General features: G+C 28.7%; 1 protein-coding gene across 1 annotated transcript in view; it reads left to right on the top strand.

Moving 5' to 3' along the window:
* Nucleotides 1-19,457, top strand: part of LOC142324583 (very long chain fatty acid elongase AAEL008004-like) — a 174,855-nt gene that overhangs the window by 122,271 nt on the left and 33,127 nt on the right. The window contains exon 4 of the mRNA XM_075365429.1: nucleotides 16,123-16,209. Within this exon, the coding sequence (XP_075221544.1) occupies nucleotides 16,123-16,209 (87 nt within the window). The remainder of the gene's footprint in view (nucleotides 1-16,122; nucleotides 16,210-19,457) is intronic.

Genomic DNA, 19,457 nt, shown 5'->3' with positions numbered 1-19,457 from the left:
ACAAACATCCCAATATTTAAAAAAAGGAATTGAAATATAGGAAAAATTAAATTACTGCATTGAGTAAGCATGAAAAAGCCAAAAAACATAAATTTGATTTTGATAAAGATAAAATTTTAGAAAGGGAACCTAATTTCGTAAAAATACATATACTGGAGATGATCCACATTATAAAGAATATAAAGTCTATAAATAATAGAACGGACATATCTGATTTAAGTATTATATATGCTAATGTGTTTTAAATTAATAGAAAAAATGTGTTATGTATTTTTGGTTATTTGTTGGTTTTAGTTTTTTATTATGGTTTTAATTTAGGATTAGTATTTTTTGTTTGGGTTGTAACTTAATGTTATCATTGGAATGGTGGAGGGAGTTTCTATGAAAATGATAACATTTTTAGTAGTGGGGGTTTTGGTTTTTATTAGATTAGGTGGGGAGGGGGGTTTTATAAGTGTTTGCTAGTGTTGTTTTTTTGTCATTTGTAGTTTGTCTTGATAAATTCCTACATTGTGGATGAAATGTCGAGGTTTTCTGCTTTTGTTTTTGTTATTTTATTTATTTGGTTGTTGACCTAATGAATTGCATTAAAAAATTTTCTATTTATTTTGATAATTTTCTAACTTATTTAATTTTTTTTTATATTTTTCTAACCCAACAATAGAGTTTAGTTATTATTTTATATATATATATATATATATATATATATATATATATATATATATATATATATATATATATAAAGTATATATGTAAACTTACTCGCACTGAATAATACTGCATAGGTACAAGAGTTCACAAAGGTCTAATTAAAAACAAAACAAAAAAAAAAAATTAAAGCATCCATAAACAATAAACAAAGACAAACAAATAGTAATATAACATGCCATGGATATAAATAGAAACAGGATATGCTCCTCAAGGCATAGAAAGATGCTGATCACATATAATGCTAAGCGTAAAATTAACCAGCTTAAGAGCCGCTTAGATTCCCCCAAGTCCAGAATACGTAGGCGTTTCAGTTGCCGGACATCCTCCCTGTTGTTTAGGAGATAACTGCTATAATTTTCACGTAATTATCTAACCACTGTCTATAATTTGAACCGAACCGTTTGACCTTTTCGCGAACTAAGGTAATTCAAAATAGTCGTGTATTTTTTTGTTTCGTGCGAACCACGGCAATGAATCTCTGCAATGAATCTCGCCAAATTATTCTGGAAACTTTGTACAATCTCAATGTTAAACTTGCTCGTCGTATGTTGTATGCCATACGTACAAGTCGAGTTTAGAATAATCTTGTTTATTAAAGGTTTGCTGGACGTAGTAAAAGTTTATTTAATTGATTTATGTTATTACACTAATATTGACTGAGGATTAAAAATTTTTTATATATATTACATGGCTCCTACAATCTTTATAAAATAGATATAAATCGATTATTCATTTATATTTTGCGTATGTCTCTGACTAACTGAATTTGAAAAAACCTAATGAAAAATTGTATAATTGATTATAGCTATTACAAAAACCATTTTATTAAGTGAGTAAATTAATTTATACGGATAAAAGAATTTTAAAATTCTGTATATTATCGATGTTTAACATTATCGTTTAAAAATATTTATATAAGTTCTAGAAATTTTCCTTTTAGTAAATGAAAAAAATACATCTGTTTATAATAAATTAATAAACAAAAACTAAATATCCTAATTTTTGACAATTTTTGGAATCTAGAAAGCCAAACAAGATACAAAGAAATAGATGCAAAAGGAACTTCAAAAATTAAGGATAAAAGAGGACGACTGATGGGATAGAAGTTTAAAGAAAACATTTACGAAGCGAAGGTCTTTGGGGATAAAGTATAAAAAGAACACCAGAAGAAAATGAAAAAAAAAATGAAATACTGGAAAATGAAGGAAAAGTAAGAATAAAAAAATAAAAAATAAAATTCATATGAAGATGCAATTTTAAAGTAGTTTTAATTTAACTGTTGTTATTTTTTTTTTTAATAGTTACTGTTTAAAAAGCTTGTCATAAAAAAAATGCTGATGTAATAAATTTTAAAATAAATTTAACTGATTCAGTTTGAGTAAATACTTTTTTCTCAGAATTTAAGAATGAATTTTCAGTATACGAACAATATAAAATTTTATTCGACCTGTGTGCAAGTAACACAATATACATCTAAATTTAACATCTAAAAAAAAAAAAATTAAATAATTTCTTCAAATTTGTATTTATTGAGTGTCACTTGAACCGGTTCGGTATGACACGTTGTAAACGTCTTTTCTAAGACTTAGGGAGGAGCCTAGCGCCGGTCTATTTCTTTAATCTACTGTTTAATGATGTCGATTCCTTTTTGATTAGTTTTTCTCTCGACTATTGTGATCTTTGAAATCTTTCTGATCCCGGTTAATGCAAATGAATTTGTTTAAATAAAATTTTTGTATGTACGCTTTATTGAGGGTATCCACTGGAAACCCCACGTGCACGATTTTTTAATGTAACTTACTTGTGGTTCTTTAATCGAAACCAACTGTAAATACACGATTTGTGTGATACCAAAAAATTTGTATTTATGCCTCCTAAATAGCTATATCCTTTTTATAAAACCGATTATTAATTATCTATTTCCTTTTTGTTTTCTTTTAATACAGTTTATATACACTTATGTTAAATATGTTAATTTAATTTAATAATGATCAATATAATATTTTTTTACTATAACCGTCTTTATTGTTTATATCAGAGGTTCCCAAACTTATTTTTCTCATAGACCACTTTCAAAATTTTGCTGGTTCCGGTGGACCCCCTGCAGCTAGTGTATTAGCTCCGGTGGACCCCCTGCAGGTAACTACTTTTTCCGACACTGGCAAACGCTAACATCTATTCACTTTACTTTTCTTTTCGAAATTCCGGAAATAAATGAGTAACGTTTATCCTTGGCAATCGTATTTATATTAGTGAAGAATCAAACAAGTTCATGCAAGATTGCTAGCACACACACCACAAGTCCTATTTCGCCGCTTTGCACGTCTGAACAAGCGTTGCGGACGGCGGCAGCGGCAGCGCTTTGCAAGTCTCGACAGGTTCGTTGTACTGAATATGGAATATGCAAGTTTTTACAAGTAACAGTCGCTGAGCTTCTCAAAACATGATCTGCCTAGATTGATATACAAAGTCAAGCCAACATTTTAGTTTTTCACTATCGAAACCAGATGAATTTTCGTGGACCCCTGCTTACGTATTGTGAACCCCCAGTTTTTTGTCACGCCAACGTAGACCCCCGTCGAGTCTCCCGCGGACCCCTGGGGATCCACCTGGACCACTTTGGGAATCAACGGTTTAAATTATTATTCTCAAAATATCATACGACGTCCTTCTATTAGTCTACTTCGACTCACTTTTTGGCTGTTTATTAAAATGTTCAATTAATTTTAGCTTTCTGAAGTATTTCCTTTAAAATACATTCAAAATTATATAAATACGAAATTTTTTGTTTTTATCACCCCACAAAACTAAAAGTAATCTAAGGGTTGAATTTCTCATATTCAAATTTTTTTTGTATACCGTACATTTTTAACCAAAGAAAATGAAACGGTACTGATTTAGGAATAATTTTAATCTTATTTGAAGATCGAATATTATATACATATATATATATATATATATTTGTCCTAGTTACCTCACTACACACGCACACATGCGCACAGTAACCTTCATTACTGTAACTACTTCCTCAACAAGAATATTAAACTGTAGATTGAGAGTGGAAATCGTTCTTTACCACTCATCTAATGTTTGATATATTTTTACATATGAAAACGAAAAAAGCGTAAATTTAATGTAATGAAATTTGTCTAATGAATTATATACATAAAATAATATTTATTGGCCTAATTCATATATACTTTTTTTAAATCTTTAACAAAGTTGAATTAAGTAATTGTTTGCGTAAAAAATATTTTACTTTTTAAGGATAACAGATTAACTAATTGTATAAAATCATTACCGTTACAAAAGATTTAACCAAACAGAATTGAATTTTATAATTTATGTCCCAACCTCTTCGGAGGTAAAAAAAAAAGAAAAAAAAAAGACAATAATGTACACAAAGACATTTACAAAATATAAATTTACTTTTCTGTTGTTCGTTACGGCCAGGAATGGACCACATTAAGGATCGATTTATTTATTTTTTAACCTCTTTCTTTTCCTTATCCTGTAATATTTAACTTTTCTCTTTCTTCGATCAGGTTTTTTTCGGTTCTATGTTCTTTCTCTGTGTGAAACTTCTTGATATTCTGAAGGTTTTCCAGTACACTTGTCTGTTGTTAATCACTTCCAGTTGTATATTGTATTTTTTAATAACTTTCGACTATCTTCTTATACCAGTTTATTTGAGAGTCTTATAAATCAATGAATTTATTAGTAAGTAAATATAATTTTGCTTAGCCTAATTTAATTACATTCCTTTATTACTTTTCATAATTTATTTAATAAATATATGAACAATCTATATGAATTTAAAATATATATATATTAAAATTGTCTATCAAAAATAAAAACAAAAAAATTAACATTATATAAAACATCTAGTAAAATTATTTCATAAATAAACTTATTCTTTAAAACTATATCGATAACAATAAGATGATAAATTTAAAAAATAGTAATTCTCTTTTAGTTTAATTTTAAGTTCATAACTTTTCTAATAAATTATACTATCGGTTAGATTTATGTGGCTCCAGCATGCAATATATTGGTAAAAGTTTGGGTTCAATATCTTTAGAGTGGGTAGATAATTTTTTGAGGTCAATTTTCGCAAAATTTTGCAAACATAACCCGACATTATATTAAGCTTAGTACATGCGGGTATGTTTATCTTAGAATTTATTTTTTTTAATTTGCCCCATAATCCCCCTTCCGCAAAAATCTAAAAAAGGATATTTTTATTTATTATATATATATATATATAAAAAATTATCAAAGGTTATTGAAAAAATCTGGGAGATTCCTAATCAGGTGAGAGGTATTAAGATATACTAGTAGTTTTATTGTTTAACAAAATACCTTTTGAGCATTATTACAACGCCATTATTAATACCTTCAGATAATAATAATTATTACTGTTATTCATAAATTGTACGTCGCAATCTGTTCAACTAGTAAAAAGTAAGCAACCCATCGCCATGGCCCAATGAGATGAGAATGATATGAAAAACATGTAAATGACGTGTAATCTTTTACAGACTTAAGCCAACCATTCCTGAGATGTGTAGTTAATTAAGTCCCAACCACCAAAGTACAGATTTACACGATCAAGTATTCAAATCCGTATGAAAGTAAATAACTTTTACTAGGATTTGATGTTCAGAAATTTTGAAAGAACTTTGAAAATAGCTGTTAAACAAGGGATTTGCGACGACGAGATTACTACCAGACCAACGTGGTGGGTGAATTGTACAATAATTTTTTTCAGTTTGGGGGCTCCCATACTCAAGAAGAAGCATTCGAGTAAAATTAACTTTTAAGAAAATAATCCGTAAATGATAATAGATTTAAAAGAACTTCTTAAAATAATTTAAAAAATACAAAGATACAGCAGTAATTCTAAATAAATTTGTAATTTTTAGGAAGGAGGTGAAAATCTTTGGATGATTTTTTTTTTTTAAATTATTAAAGAGTAAGGGCTACAAAAAAATTTAGATTTTTACTTCCTTGTACGAAATAAATGAAGTATTGTGGTCGCGAAAAATGTCAGTATTCAGATTTCAACGAATATATCCATTTTGACAATCCCTGAATCCATTTTGACTAGTTTCGGCGTGACGTCTGCACGTACGTAAGTATTGGTTTTCTTGGCATTTCTCCCGCCACCGCCCCATTTGATCACCCTAAAGCATAAGATCGAATGTCTGTGCCACAAACGTCTACTGAGCCTCGAAACAGTTTAGCGACCAGTGTCCTAACTAGCTCCGAGAGCTAACCTAAAAGCGTGAACGGATTAAGCGCGATATCATACACCACTCGCTAGCATGTCCCGCTGCCACCTTGTCATTATCACTAAAATGGGTAGGCGCACGCCGTCATCTACTAAGAGATATACGTACGTAAGTATGTGCGTATTTATCTCGTATAACTCAAAAATATTAGCCGTAGGATGTTGAAAGTTTGGATTTAGAACTGCGGTAACATGTAGCTGTGCACCTCCCATTTTCATTGCAATCGACTGGATCAAAAGTCTCTACAAAAGCCCAAATTCCCAAAAACTTGGATTTTGGACTTTTTCGTAGCTGCAATAAACTCTCATTGAGATTTTTTCAACGATAAATGATAAGTGGTACTTATTTTCATTGATTCCAGAGTTATAGCTAAATGAAATTTTAATTCATGAAATATTTGGATTTCAACGGGAAGACACATCAGTTCAGATCAAATTTCATCTTTTTTTTAATTTAAATATACTGATTTATAAATAATTATTAACGTCTGATTGCGAAGAAATTTTACGATAAATAATAATTCAATAATAACAATTAAAAAAAACAAAAAAACAAGTTATTAATGAAATAAAATTTTATGTACTTTTCTTTTTTTTTTTTTAAATATGTAAATTACTATACAATTTTTTTTTAAATGTGTAAATGTAATTCAATAGGCGTACAAGAAAGCCATGTGTTGCCCATATCAGATTTTTACATTTTTAATTGCAAAAGGTAACTTGGGATATAAATTTTAAATAAATCATTTTTTTTTTAAATTATAACATTTTTTTGTTATTACACACGACTTTAGTGGGATAGGCATGCCATTTCATGGTTTATAGTGGTTTGGAGGTCTATTGATGTAGAAAATATAGATGCAAAAACTCTCATTAACTCTTTTTTTGAAGCAAAGCGTAGCCAAAAAATAAAAATTTATAATTATTTTTTGGATAGAGATGAAAATTAAATAAAAAATTTTTGTAATTTGCGATCATGATAAAAAAGTCAACTAAAGAAAAATTTTTTGCTAAAAGTGCGCCAGTAATGATGTGAACTTTTATTTTGAGCAATACATCCTCACCCATTTTTCCAATTTTTGAAGAAATTTAATATATTATTCCCTCCCAAGGTAGTACCTGTCTACCAAGTTTGAATATAATCGGACAATAGGGTACAGAGTTACAACATGAAATATAGACCAATGTACATAAGTATGTACGGACAAACGTTCGTCTGATAAAACAGATTTTTGGACCTACAAGCATTAGTAGAGATTTTTTTTTCGCAGGTTATTTACAATCTATGGAAGTGCATTTTTTCGTTCATTTCAAACATTTTTCAATATAGTTCATGTCATATTTTAAAATATACCTGCTTCATATATGATCATAATATTCGTGCTTTAAACCACTGATTTAATATGTTATTAATTTTTTATTAAATATTTCAAATGTTATCTGCTTCAAATTACTAGGTTTTTTGTTCTTAGCTTGACGGTTTCTCAATTGTTTTAAGTTATTCTTATTTTTTATTAATTATTAATTTTTTATAGTGTAAAATTACTAATTAAAAATTGATGTTAATATTTTATACATAAATTTTTTGTAATTTATTTTTTTTATGTATGTTGTGTATTCGTGTATTCTGTTTAAATTGATTATAAATTTTATTTTGTGTTTTTTTAAGAAAAGAAAAACACATGGTGAAATATATTTATCAGACCAACCTAATTTCAGAATTTTAGACATTGGAACGAGTGTTTAGAAAAAACTTGTAAAAACTAAATTACAAATAAAATTTAGATTTCTTGTTTTTAAATTTAACATGTTATATACGAGCCAGTAAGAATTTTTTTTTGTGATTTCTTAGCATTTATGTTCTGAACTTTGGACTCATCTTTATACATAGTTATTTATGTTTAGAATATTCTTAGTATTTATTTAAGATATATATATATATACATGCAGCGTTCTTTGAGGGATTTCAACGGAAACCCCTCTCTGAATATCATTTCAATTTTTTTTATTCAAATTACTTATGGTTCTGGTAAATTGGAACCAATTATAAACTGACCACTGCAGCAAAAAAAAAAAAAAAACGTGCAAGTACTTTTACAATTTCAAGTCATGTGTGTACGTAGATGTGCACACTTGCGTTTGATTACAAGAGGAAGGATATATTAGCATTACAAGCAAGTTCATGATAGTTGTATAAAATATCTACACCATTAACTGCCATAATATTATATGTTGATTATCAGTATAAAGATGTGGACGGAGAATTTTCTATAAGGCGCAGATTTAAGGGCTGAGATATCTAATATTTGCTCGTTAAAAACAACGAAGAAAAAAATAGTAACCCCGTTCTTATAAGTTTCACAAGGAACTGATGAATAAAAGTTTTTAATGAGTCACCTCAAAGACATCTTTTCTGTTAAAGATACATTTTAAACAATATTAACGTAAAGCTTACATTAACAAATTATTTACGTTTATTATTATTTTTTTATAAATAATTTTCTAAAAATTACTGCGAAGTGAAGTAGAAAAATTATTTAGCTATAAAAAAAATATATACGGTGTATACATAGAGAAGAGAGAAAGAGAGAGAGTCGAGAAAATATTTTCTTAAGATCAATTAAACAACCCATTAAATTTATAGTATTAATTTTCCATTTAGAAAACATTTAATAAAAACTCCGGCCAAGGATTACACAATTTTCCCTGATTTGCCCCTGACAGCTTTTTATTTCAAAAATATTTCAGAGTTTTTTAATGCGAATAACTTATTTATGAAATATTTAGAGTTTAATTGCGAAAAAAGATCATTAAAAAAATTTGGGTCTGAATCTACCCCAAAAGATATAAAATGACTTTTTTATCATTAAAATTAAACTGTATGTAGATTTGCGAAAAAAAATATATAAAAATTTTTATTATTGAAATTCTGGATTCCATTTGATCCTTGCTTTAGATTTGCCATAGACAACATTTTTAACAACAGCTACAATATGATAAAACAGATACAGTATCAGAAATTTAAAAAAATTTTTTTTTTTAATCTTGTTTTAAAGTTGCTTAAAAAAATTTAAAAACGGGTTCTATTCAGTCTCTTCTTCTTTGAGGCAAACAATTTTTATTTATTGGAGTAATTATTTATTTCATTATGTAGTCCCGATTAGATGCAAAGTTACTGGTATTCATAAATTTAAAACATCATTGTTACTAAAAAAAAATGGGTATCGTGAAATGTCCCCTCTTCCGATAGGGTAAAATATCACCAAATATATATATATATGGTATAAAATATACCAAATCTGGAATATTTATCGAATCAGTTTTTGAGATATGAAATAAAATTTTTTTAAAAATATTGATTAAAAAACCACCATCAATAGATCCGATAGACTTAAAACGGATTAAATTTAAATCACTTAATACTTTCATTCTTTCTTTCTGTTTCCTGTTTAGCCTCCGGTAACTACCGTTTACATAATTCTTCAGAGGATGAATGAGGATGATATGTATGAGTGTAAATGAAGTGTAGAGTCTTGTACATTCTCAGTTCGACCATTCCTGAGATGTGTGGTTAATTGAAACCCAACCACCAAAGAACACCGGTATCCACGATCTAGTATTCAAATCCGTGTAAAAATAACTGGCTTTACTAGGACTTGAACGCTGGAACTCTCGACTTCCAAATCAGCTGATTTGGGAAGACGCTAATACTTTCATTCTATTTAAAACTTAATATTCTACTTCTGTTTAAAAAAAATTCAAACGGCAAAATCTATCCTCTCATTTTTATTTATCCATGAATTTTAACAAAATTAAATATTTTTACTTTTTTATTAAAATTAAAAAAAAAAATTTAATGCCATAAACCCTACACATATTTATTAGACAAAAAAATTTTTTTAAACTTTTTACTAGATTATTGTAATCTTTGTAATCCTTGTTAATGCAAGGGATCATGAAATCTTGATATACAGTTTTTTGTATATGTAGTTTATTTATTTAGTAAAATGTTTACTCATGTATCGACACATTAAGAGTGTTCGCTAGAAACCCCTCTTCTTTTTTTTTTTTTTTATCATGAAATTTACTTGTTGTTCCTTTATAGAAACTGACTGATTGTAAATACACGATTTATCAGAAAAAAAATGATTTTAAGCATTCAATCTGTCTATAATTTGAAAAAAATTATAAAACAAGTAATCACAGTAATCAAATTCTAATTGGTTATTTTTTATTTTTTGAAATTTTCTCCTTAGATTTAAAAATATTGCAGAAAACTAAAACCAATTTATTTCAATTAAAATTCTATATTAAAAATAATTTTAAAATTATTAAATATTTTCATCCAAATGTGTACATTATAGATGTAATAAATTCTCTAGAAAAAGAAAAAAACGAGACTGAGAGATAGATAGATAGATAGATAGATAGATAGAGAGAGAGAGAGTGAGCGAGAGAAAGAAAGAGAGACCCAGAACATATAATAGAAACTCTCCTCAGATTTATTACTTTTTGAATATGTATCAAAATTGTAATTAAAATGTAAAAAAGGCACGAAAATATTGCATAACTTTCCCTTCTCTAAAGAAATCTGTTTACCAGTGGTTTCGCCTTCGACTTTTAACTACTCAGAAAAAAAATTAAGTGGAACATTAATAAAGTATGTATGTTTGCAAAAAAACCCTACTCTACACTCAGAGTAAATCTCTGAACGATTGAACTTTAGATGACCATAACTTCCGATCCCTTCGGCTAATTTTAACCAAAATTACATTATACCAATCAGCCATAAACAGAAGTCACTGTATAAAATTACATCAAATCGGTTAATCCAATCTGGAGATCAAGAAAACGATAAGTTATAAAAAAAAGAAAAGAGTTTTATTATACTCCATTCCTGAATAAAACAGCCTACATGTAACCGAAATGACAGACAATCATATTTTTGATATCATCACCGTACATTCTAATTTAATGTAGCTATTAGCTGCATTCTGCAAGAAATTAAATGTGTACTTTAATAATATCTATATTTAACATTATAAAATATTTCAAATTACCGTACGAAAAAATTATAAAAATAATTAGTATTTTGGAATATCATTAATGAATTTTCGTAGAATAAAACGTCTTTCTCATAATTATATTAGTCAAAGAAAACATAATATAAATTAACTATTTTATTACTCTTAATATTTACTTCATAATCATGCTTATTGTGGTAATAAAAAATATATATATATAATTTTTGCAAAACTAATTTGTAGTTCATATTATTTACTTATTTAGTATTAAAAAAAAAAAATCATTATTATCCATTTATACGTGATTTATATAATGATATGGTTGGTAAAAATCTTGTTCGAGATGAAACACCTTGATTTTTAAAAAAAAAATAATTATATAGGTTTTAATGTTTTAGTAATCCTTTTATCAACTAAACGGCATATTTTAGATACGTAGACATAATAATTTTTATAAAAATTGAAATAAAAATGATGCAAATAACTTTATTTAAAAAAACTGAATTTCAACAACAATCATCTTTATTTAATATATTCTTTCTTGATGATTGGTTCATATAAGCTTGAAGTTTGGAAATATGGAATGAAAATTTTTTCGTAGTCAATGAAAAATTCCAAAAAAAAATTGTTATTAAAAAATAATCTAATCATTGAAATTACTTTCTTTTTAACAGACCAATAATTGTAATTAAAATCATAATAGTTTCAAATCGTACCATTTTTTTACAAATACTATAGCCGCTATTTTTTTTAGAGTTTCTGTTTTTTTTTTCTCTTTTTTACAAAAAAATAACAGTTCCATACATCACAGCAGGTTAATGAATATGGGCTTATCCTATACCAAATGAGGTATTTAAAACACCCCATTTATAATTAATTACAGAGTACAAGAATAAATCTTTCTATTTAAACTTATTTTGCCACCAAAATTTTACAGTATAAAGCGAATAAAAATTAATTATCTTCCCTTTTCTTTGTGGTTTGAGTTCTATGTAAGCTGGAGTAAGTAAAGTGATTGACGAGCTTAATAGACATATATGAAGTATAAACTACCATAATTTAATTAAAATTTATTCACGATTAGCCATGTTTTCCCAAAACATCCATATACTCGTATACAAATTCAAAAAAAAGAATTTTCTGCCACTGTTACGAATTAAATTTTTTTAATTTAGTTAAAACTTTAGATATTAATTACAAGATATATTACTCTAATGAAAATATGTTTTTTTATATTCTAAAAAAAACTAAAATAAAGATTAAACTAATTCTAGGACACTAAAATAAATATTTATAATGCAACTAATTATTGATTTTCAAAACATAAATAATTTAAAATAGTAATAAATAAATACAGAGTATTCTTAATTAATAAAGTCTTGATATAACGTTAAACGATTTTGAGACAACTTAGCCTAGTTACATACGCTAATAAGAAAATTTATTCATATGTAAACCGGGTACTGAATGAGTAAATGGCATTATACCAAAATAAATATAACCAAAGGAAATATACATTATGGATGAGTTTAGAGAGTAAAGGTATTGCCAAAAAAAATAAAACAAATAAAAACACACGGTTATAAAGTATCAAAGAATTCAGGCCAGTCTTGGGATTGTACGTTACCTGGAGAAAATATCCTTCTAACTTGGTGTGTAGGATCAAATAATACGGTTAAGGAAGAATCCTTTTCAATTTATAGAGTAGGTCAGGAAGCCAGACCTAATGAAAGGCCTGCTGGGCATCCAAAAAAACAGCCGATCAATACATCTTCTCTTTAAGACACTTTGATAACTTGACAATCCTGCGTGCTTGTTTTATTATCGAGTTACACGTCTGAAACCGAACTGATAACCAGGAATAATACGTCCTTCCTCTAAAATCGACCACAGCCTCAGAAGTAGTACTCTCTCAAATACCTTCGATAATGTAGGTAACAGGGTTATCGGCCTATATGAAGCTACACATCATGGGTCGCCTTACCCGTTTTGGGGACCATTACCATTTGTGACACCTTCCATTCCGTCGAGAAGCTCTATTTCGAAGAATGCCATTAAAGAAATCGTTATGTATTGGATAGCCTTGAATAATTGCATAAAAATAATTTTATCAAGTCATACCCGGGATCTTTCTTTGATTTCCCCCTCTTCTGATTACGCGTAAAACCTCTACGGAAAAAAGGTTTCACAGGAAGACTCATAGACGTTTAGACCGGTTCTATACACGGTTTTCACTGCGGACGTCCGACTCCAGAGGATATCACAGTTGCGTCGTTTGCGATTGACTCAACGATCCTGGCTGTGGATGCTGACCCTATCCTAGCTTCAGCTAAACTGCAAACTATACTGGATCTAAGTGATGAAGGGCTGGCTAAACGGAAGAAACTTTAATCCGGCAAAGCCTATACACGTTATGTTTGCGATGAGGATGGACGACTGCCCGCGTGTTCAATTGAATGCCGTTTGCCTCCCGCATGATAACAGCGTACGATATCTATCACTGCATCTGGATCGCAGTCTGACAAGGAGGAGTCAGGTAAGGGAGAAAAGGACACAGCTTAAAATTATGTTCAGGGAGATTTATCTGTTGTTTGTCTGGGTTGCGATTGTCATTACCGAACTCAGCGGTCCTGATACCGTTTTGGATCTACGGAATCCAGCTACGGGGCACGACAAGTGAGAGTAATAATCTAAGTCGCAGAGTGATTTCAGGATAAACTTTTGAGAAATATAATAACAGAAGCACCGTGGTTTGCGAAAAACAGTGAAACACACGACTATCTGGGATGCCAACCGTTCGAGAGAAGATAAAACGATAGAATATACAAAGTAACAGTGAGTTGGCTCGCGGTTAACCGCCTAGATAACAGCGAAGACGTCAGCCACGTTAAGCGACTGCGTGTATTAAATTTTAAAGTTCCCCGAGATTTGTGGTGAATCAGCTACTCTAGGATGTTGTGCATCGTCAAAATTGTTCCTTCCGTTTTGCCGCTTACTTTTGTCAGTTCTTAAATTTGGTTTACGTTTTTTGTTTTTTTTATCAGTTATTTGTATGATTGATAAGATTATTTTTTTGTGTTTTCTTAGCTTTTTATGTTTTGAACTTTATCAATGTTCCTTAGACTCATCTTTTTTACGTACTTATTTAGGTTTATTGTATACTACATATCCCATCTGTTTAACATTTATCATTCTAACGTTATCAGAAGGTTAAATAATTTTTAAAACATCCATGACTGTTTTGGAAACCACGTTCATTTTGTAACCTAATGGACGTTATGTGATAAATTTGATTTCGTTGGAATTATTGGTGCAACATAAATTCTTCTACAACAATTTAGAATCGAAATAAAATTACGAAGACGTGATATGGACAAAGTTTTCGAGATTATTTATATTTAATTAAAGAGGCACGGGGGAAACAGCAGTACTCTCATTAAATAAAATCTAGTTGTAATTTTTAAATAACTTGTTTACTGATATAACCTTTTTTGTTTGACGTAATTTAGAGTGTATTTTATGAATAGCTGGATATTAAATATATTTATAATTTTTTTTTTTTTTTAAATTTAAATTTTTACTGATTAAAATATTTTTATTGATTATTAAATATCTGTTGGTTCTACTTAATAAGAGAGAAAAAATCTTATTTTGCTACTTGCAGTAGGATCTATATTCAATTAAAACTGTTTGTACTTGAGCAAGAAAGCAGGCGTACCACGCATATCTTTTTCTTATGCATAATCAGTTAAAATCTAAGCTCATTATTTGTCTACATAATTTTGTTTAGATTCTCAATTTTCATACTCGGTTTCATTTTGTCCTGACGTTTGTAACGATTTCAAATTTATCTCAAATTTTGCAAATAAACTTTATTTGCAAAAAGAAATCCTTATTGTCGTTTTGAAAATTTTCTAAACGAACTGGCACCAGGCAAAATGAAAAAAATAAACTTTAGACAAAGCGCATGTTATACTATTAAGTTTTTTATCGCTTTTCTTATTGTTGTCTAAATTTTACTTTTCCGAATACCTCCTGAAAAAAAAAACACGTGTTTTTCTGTTATAAAAAACGGCAGTGAATAGAAAACGGAAAACAAAAAGTAATTATTTTTAAACTTGTATGGAGAAATGATTGTTGAATCTAGTAGTGTAATTGTATATTTTGACTTACAACAAATTTCCACATACCATTGTTGGTAAGTGGAAATTTAATTTATACAATTGTATTAATACCAATGGTGCCGAATGCTTATTAAATTAAATCTAATACTCTAATCGATTTTTTAAACGGAACAAGAAATTGTAAAGTACTCCTCATCAGGTTATAAGGTGTTTAGTGTGATGGATATGATTCGCATATTTATTAGAACCTGTATAACAAGCTTCTTAAGCAACAAATTTCAAATGCTGATATATATATAATTCATGTTGCAAGTAATTTTTTATGAAATATTTGCATGATTGCACAAAAATTTCTAATTAAGAAAAAACATACATGTAAAACATGTAATGTGTAGCAAAAAAAAAAATAATTTTGCAAAAGAATAACTAAAACTAACAATTAAAAAATATAATTGAATAAAGGAGTTATGATGAACTTACTCTAATTAAAAAATATATATTATATCAGATTTGTATACAATTAAATAATATATATAAAAAGAATTATAAAACATTTTGAAACTACAATAATAATAACTAAACTTTTACTAAACGATTTTAGCACATCATCCTAAGGAAGTAGATATTAAGATATTAATGGGATTTGGTAGAAGCAGCTTTGACAATGAACTATATATGAACCATGATATATGTAGCTATAAAAAATTATCTACCTTATGCTAAGGGAATTTTTCAATAAAGCCGGGTCTACTGACAAATTTCCAAAGCACTATCGTTTATTACAATATCTTAACATCTGATGAATAGTTATCATTTAAAACAATTTTATTGGAGTAATTTACTTTATGCAAGAAATAAAAAGAATTTTAATGGAAATTTATAACACAGCAGCACTATTAGCTATAATAAAACAATAAATACAATTACCATAAAACATATAATTATTTTTTATTTCTATTTTATTTTCCAGGTATTCCAGACAGAAGGAGCCGTAAAATATATCCTAAATCACACATGTCACCCAGTCGATAAAAAAGAAAATCATTTGAGGTTTGAGGTAATGACAAATTAATATTTTACTAAGATTTAAAATGTTATAACATATATTACAACTACTTTATGTATCCTTAATTTATTGATTATGATAAAATTAAAGATACATTATAACCGAAAAATGTTTTACCTGGCCAACAGTTAAAATGTGAAAACAGACTATAACAAATGAATCGACAGAATTTGAGCGTCTGGATATAATTTAGCAGAATTAAAAAAAAAAAAATTTGTAAGCTTCAGATTGGGTTCGCCTGCTAAAAAATCTGTTTTTTTCGATATCAATTTTCATTTGAAGCGGAGAAGGTTGACTCACGCTACCTTGGGAGATGAGTGCAAATAGGACTATACTAGCACCTAGTAATGTCGGTAGGTGAACAGCACACATAATTTTCTGAGACTCATGGTGAAACGCGAGTAGAAAGGGAAAAGTTGATGGATGATTTACTAGCATCATAAGGCTTTGAGGTGTGTCTTTCACTTAACCCGCTTCTCCTACATTTTTAAAAAGTGGAATAAAAAAATGTGGAATCGGAAGGTTTCAGATTTATATATATTCGAAGGCCAATCTATTATTTGGTGATTTTGCATTATGCAGTAATAATAAAATTAATAATAATACGTAATAATATGTAATACGTAATAATCTGCGCAATAATTAGTTTAATTTTTTCTAAAGCTGAATAATATCCACCTTATTTTAAATTTCAAAAGTATTTTCTTTGTTTCTTTTTCTATTTCTAAACTATTTATTTTTGTATGTTCATGTGGTACGGCGATTTTTAGTTAATTTTAATTTATTTTATGTTAGAATGAGTCAAGTCTATGATATTATATTTAATTGTAAACGGTAGGTATTCTATAACATTGAATTCTTTCACATTGCATTCAAGTGATATAGACGTTTCAATAATTTAACATAGTTTTAAATTCAAATACGAGTAGTTTATGAAAGTTATGGCCTCAAGGTGTTATACAAATTTTGTATCGTCATTGACGGTTAACTAATTTTTGAAACTAAAAATATGTTCCGTCTTGTTGCATTTTGTGATATTGATGTTAAGAAAATATAACTGTCGTTTTTATTTTAAAAAAAATTAATGTGAGTGCTTAAGACCGCAGAGCCGAAGTAAAAACTTCTATGGCGATCGTAATTGTCTCGAAGTAATAGATATATACGTAGTACATTAATGATCTTAATATTAGTATGACGTTATTTGGATGAAACAGAAAATTTAGAAAAGAAAAGGGACATGCTTAAGAAATATTAAAATACAGTATAATAGCCAGAATTTACCAGATTAATTCATTCTACAGCGTTTTTTTTTTGTATAGTTTCTTTACTATACTGTACCTTTAAATTTTCTGCTGAAAACACCGCAATGACTGAATTACTCTCAAATAATATTTTTCAGTATTAGAAGAATGATGCATTAGCGTATATACTGAAAGATAGGTATAGTACTTAAACGAATAATACGAGTATATACATTATGTAGGGGAGTGCTTGAAATTAGCTACATGTGTAATAAAAAGTACGCTTTGAAAATATACTGTCACACTCCATACAAATAAGAAATACATAAATTTACTTACATTCATAATGACTGAATTTCTCTTCAATAATATTTAACATTATTAGACCGATGATGCACTAATCGTATACACTGAACGTTACGTACAGTATAGTTGCCCCAGCGAATCTACGAGCCCACCGGGTTGGTCTAGTGGTGAACGGGTTTTCCCAAATCAGCTGATTTGGAAGTCGAGAGTTCCAGTGTTCAAGTCCTAGTAAAGCCAGCTATTTTTACACGGACTTGAATACTAGATCGTGGATACCGGTGTTCTTTGGTGGTTGGGTTTCAATTAACCACACATCTCAGGTATGGTCGAACTGAGAATGTACAAGACTACACTTCATTCACACTCATACATATCATCCTCATTCATCCTCTGAAGTATTATCTAAACGGTAGTTACCGGAGGCTAAACAGGAAAAAGAAAGAAAGTAAACGAATCTACGAGGTTGTGACGTCACGTGCTGACATAATTTTATATTATTGTTTTCCAAAACATTATTTTTTTGCGAATTTATTATTTTTATTTCATTTTTCTTCTTACAAACAATACGGGCGCCCAAACAACACAATTAAGTTGTTGTGTATTCAATTCTTTCCACCTTGTATTGATTACATGTATAAAAATGCTTAATGACTCAATCTTGTAAACAATAACAATTCCTTAACCGATGACTAATGCTCTGATTGGTATTATGTACAGGCCTATAAAAATTTATATATGCAGTTAAAAATGATGACTTTCGTCCCGATTATATTTAGATCCGTCATTCGTAGTACACAATGTGTGTATAAAGAAATAAACTAGTCCAGTTTATATCGTGTTCATTAAAGGTATTCTGATAGCGTTTTTTTGCGGTCATATTATTTTCTAACTACTCATTCTTTTTCGCAAACGTTTTGTAATATATTATTTTTTGTTTTATTTTTGTTCGTTTGTTATTAGTGCGGTTTGTTATGGCAGAATTTAAATCCATAGTTCAGAAAAAAGTTAGGAGTCAAGCACGTGAAATTATCAATATTTTAATGATTTTATGAAAAAAGAAGCTCTAAAAGTAGGTAAATTAATTGACTATAAACATATAATTGGCATTCAAAAATTCAAAGAAAGGACTGCCGCTGCTTGTGGAATATCAAGAACACTGGTTCAAAAACTCAGAAGAGAAAAAAAGACATGATTCTTCAATCAACATCCCGATCGTGTTCTTTCAGCACGCCGAAAAAGTATAAATGACGTTAGAAACCTGTCACTGGACTGGACAGTTTTGATTTAGGTATAGTTAAAAGTACAGTAAATTAATTTCATTCAAAGAAGAATGAATTACCTACTTTAATAAAAAAAATAAGGCAAGAACATTAGTCATCTATTGATTTTAAAGGCAGTAAATCAACTTTACCTGTTATTTTGAAAGATATAGGTTTCAAATAGCGTAAAATTGAAAATAACAGAAAACGTTTAATTGAGAAATCTGATGTCAGGTGGAAGAGAATTGAATATTTGCAGGCAATGGCTAAGTACAAACAAAGCAATGCTACAATTGTTAATTTGGATGAAACGTACGTTCGACAAAGCCGTGGTCTGACGGTATTGTTGAGGGACTTCATGTACCGATTAATAAAGGTCTTTTAATAGTAATTCATGCTGGAGGAGAAATCTATTTTATTTTGAACGTATTAC

The sequence above is a fragment of the Lycorma delicatula genome, chromosome 5, assembly GCF_047948215.1.
Source record: "Lycorma delicatula isolate Av1 chromosome 5, ASM4794821v1, whole genome shotgun sequence".
Lineage (NCBI taxonomy): Eukaryota > Metazoa > Arthropoda > Insecta > Hemiptera > Fulgoridae > Lycorma > Lycorma delicatula.
Note: the sequence above shows the minus strand (reverse complement) of the source record. Positions and strands in the feature narration are given on the sequence as shown.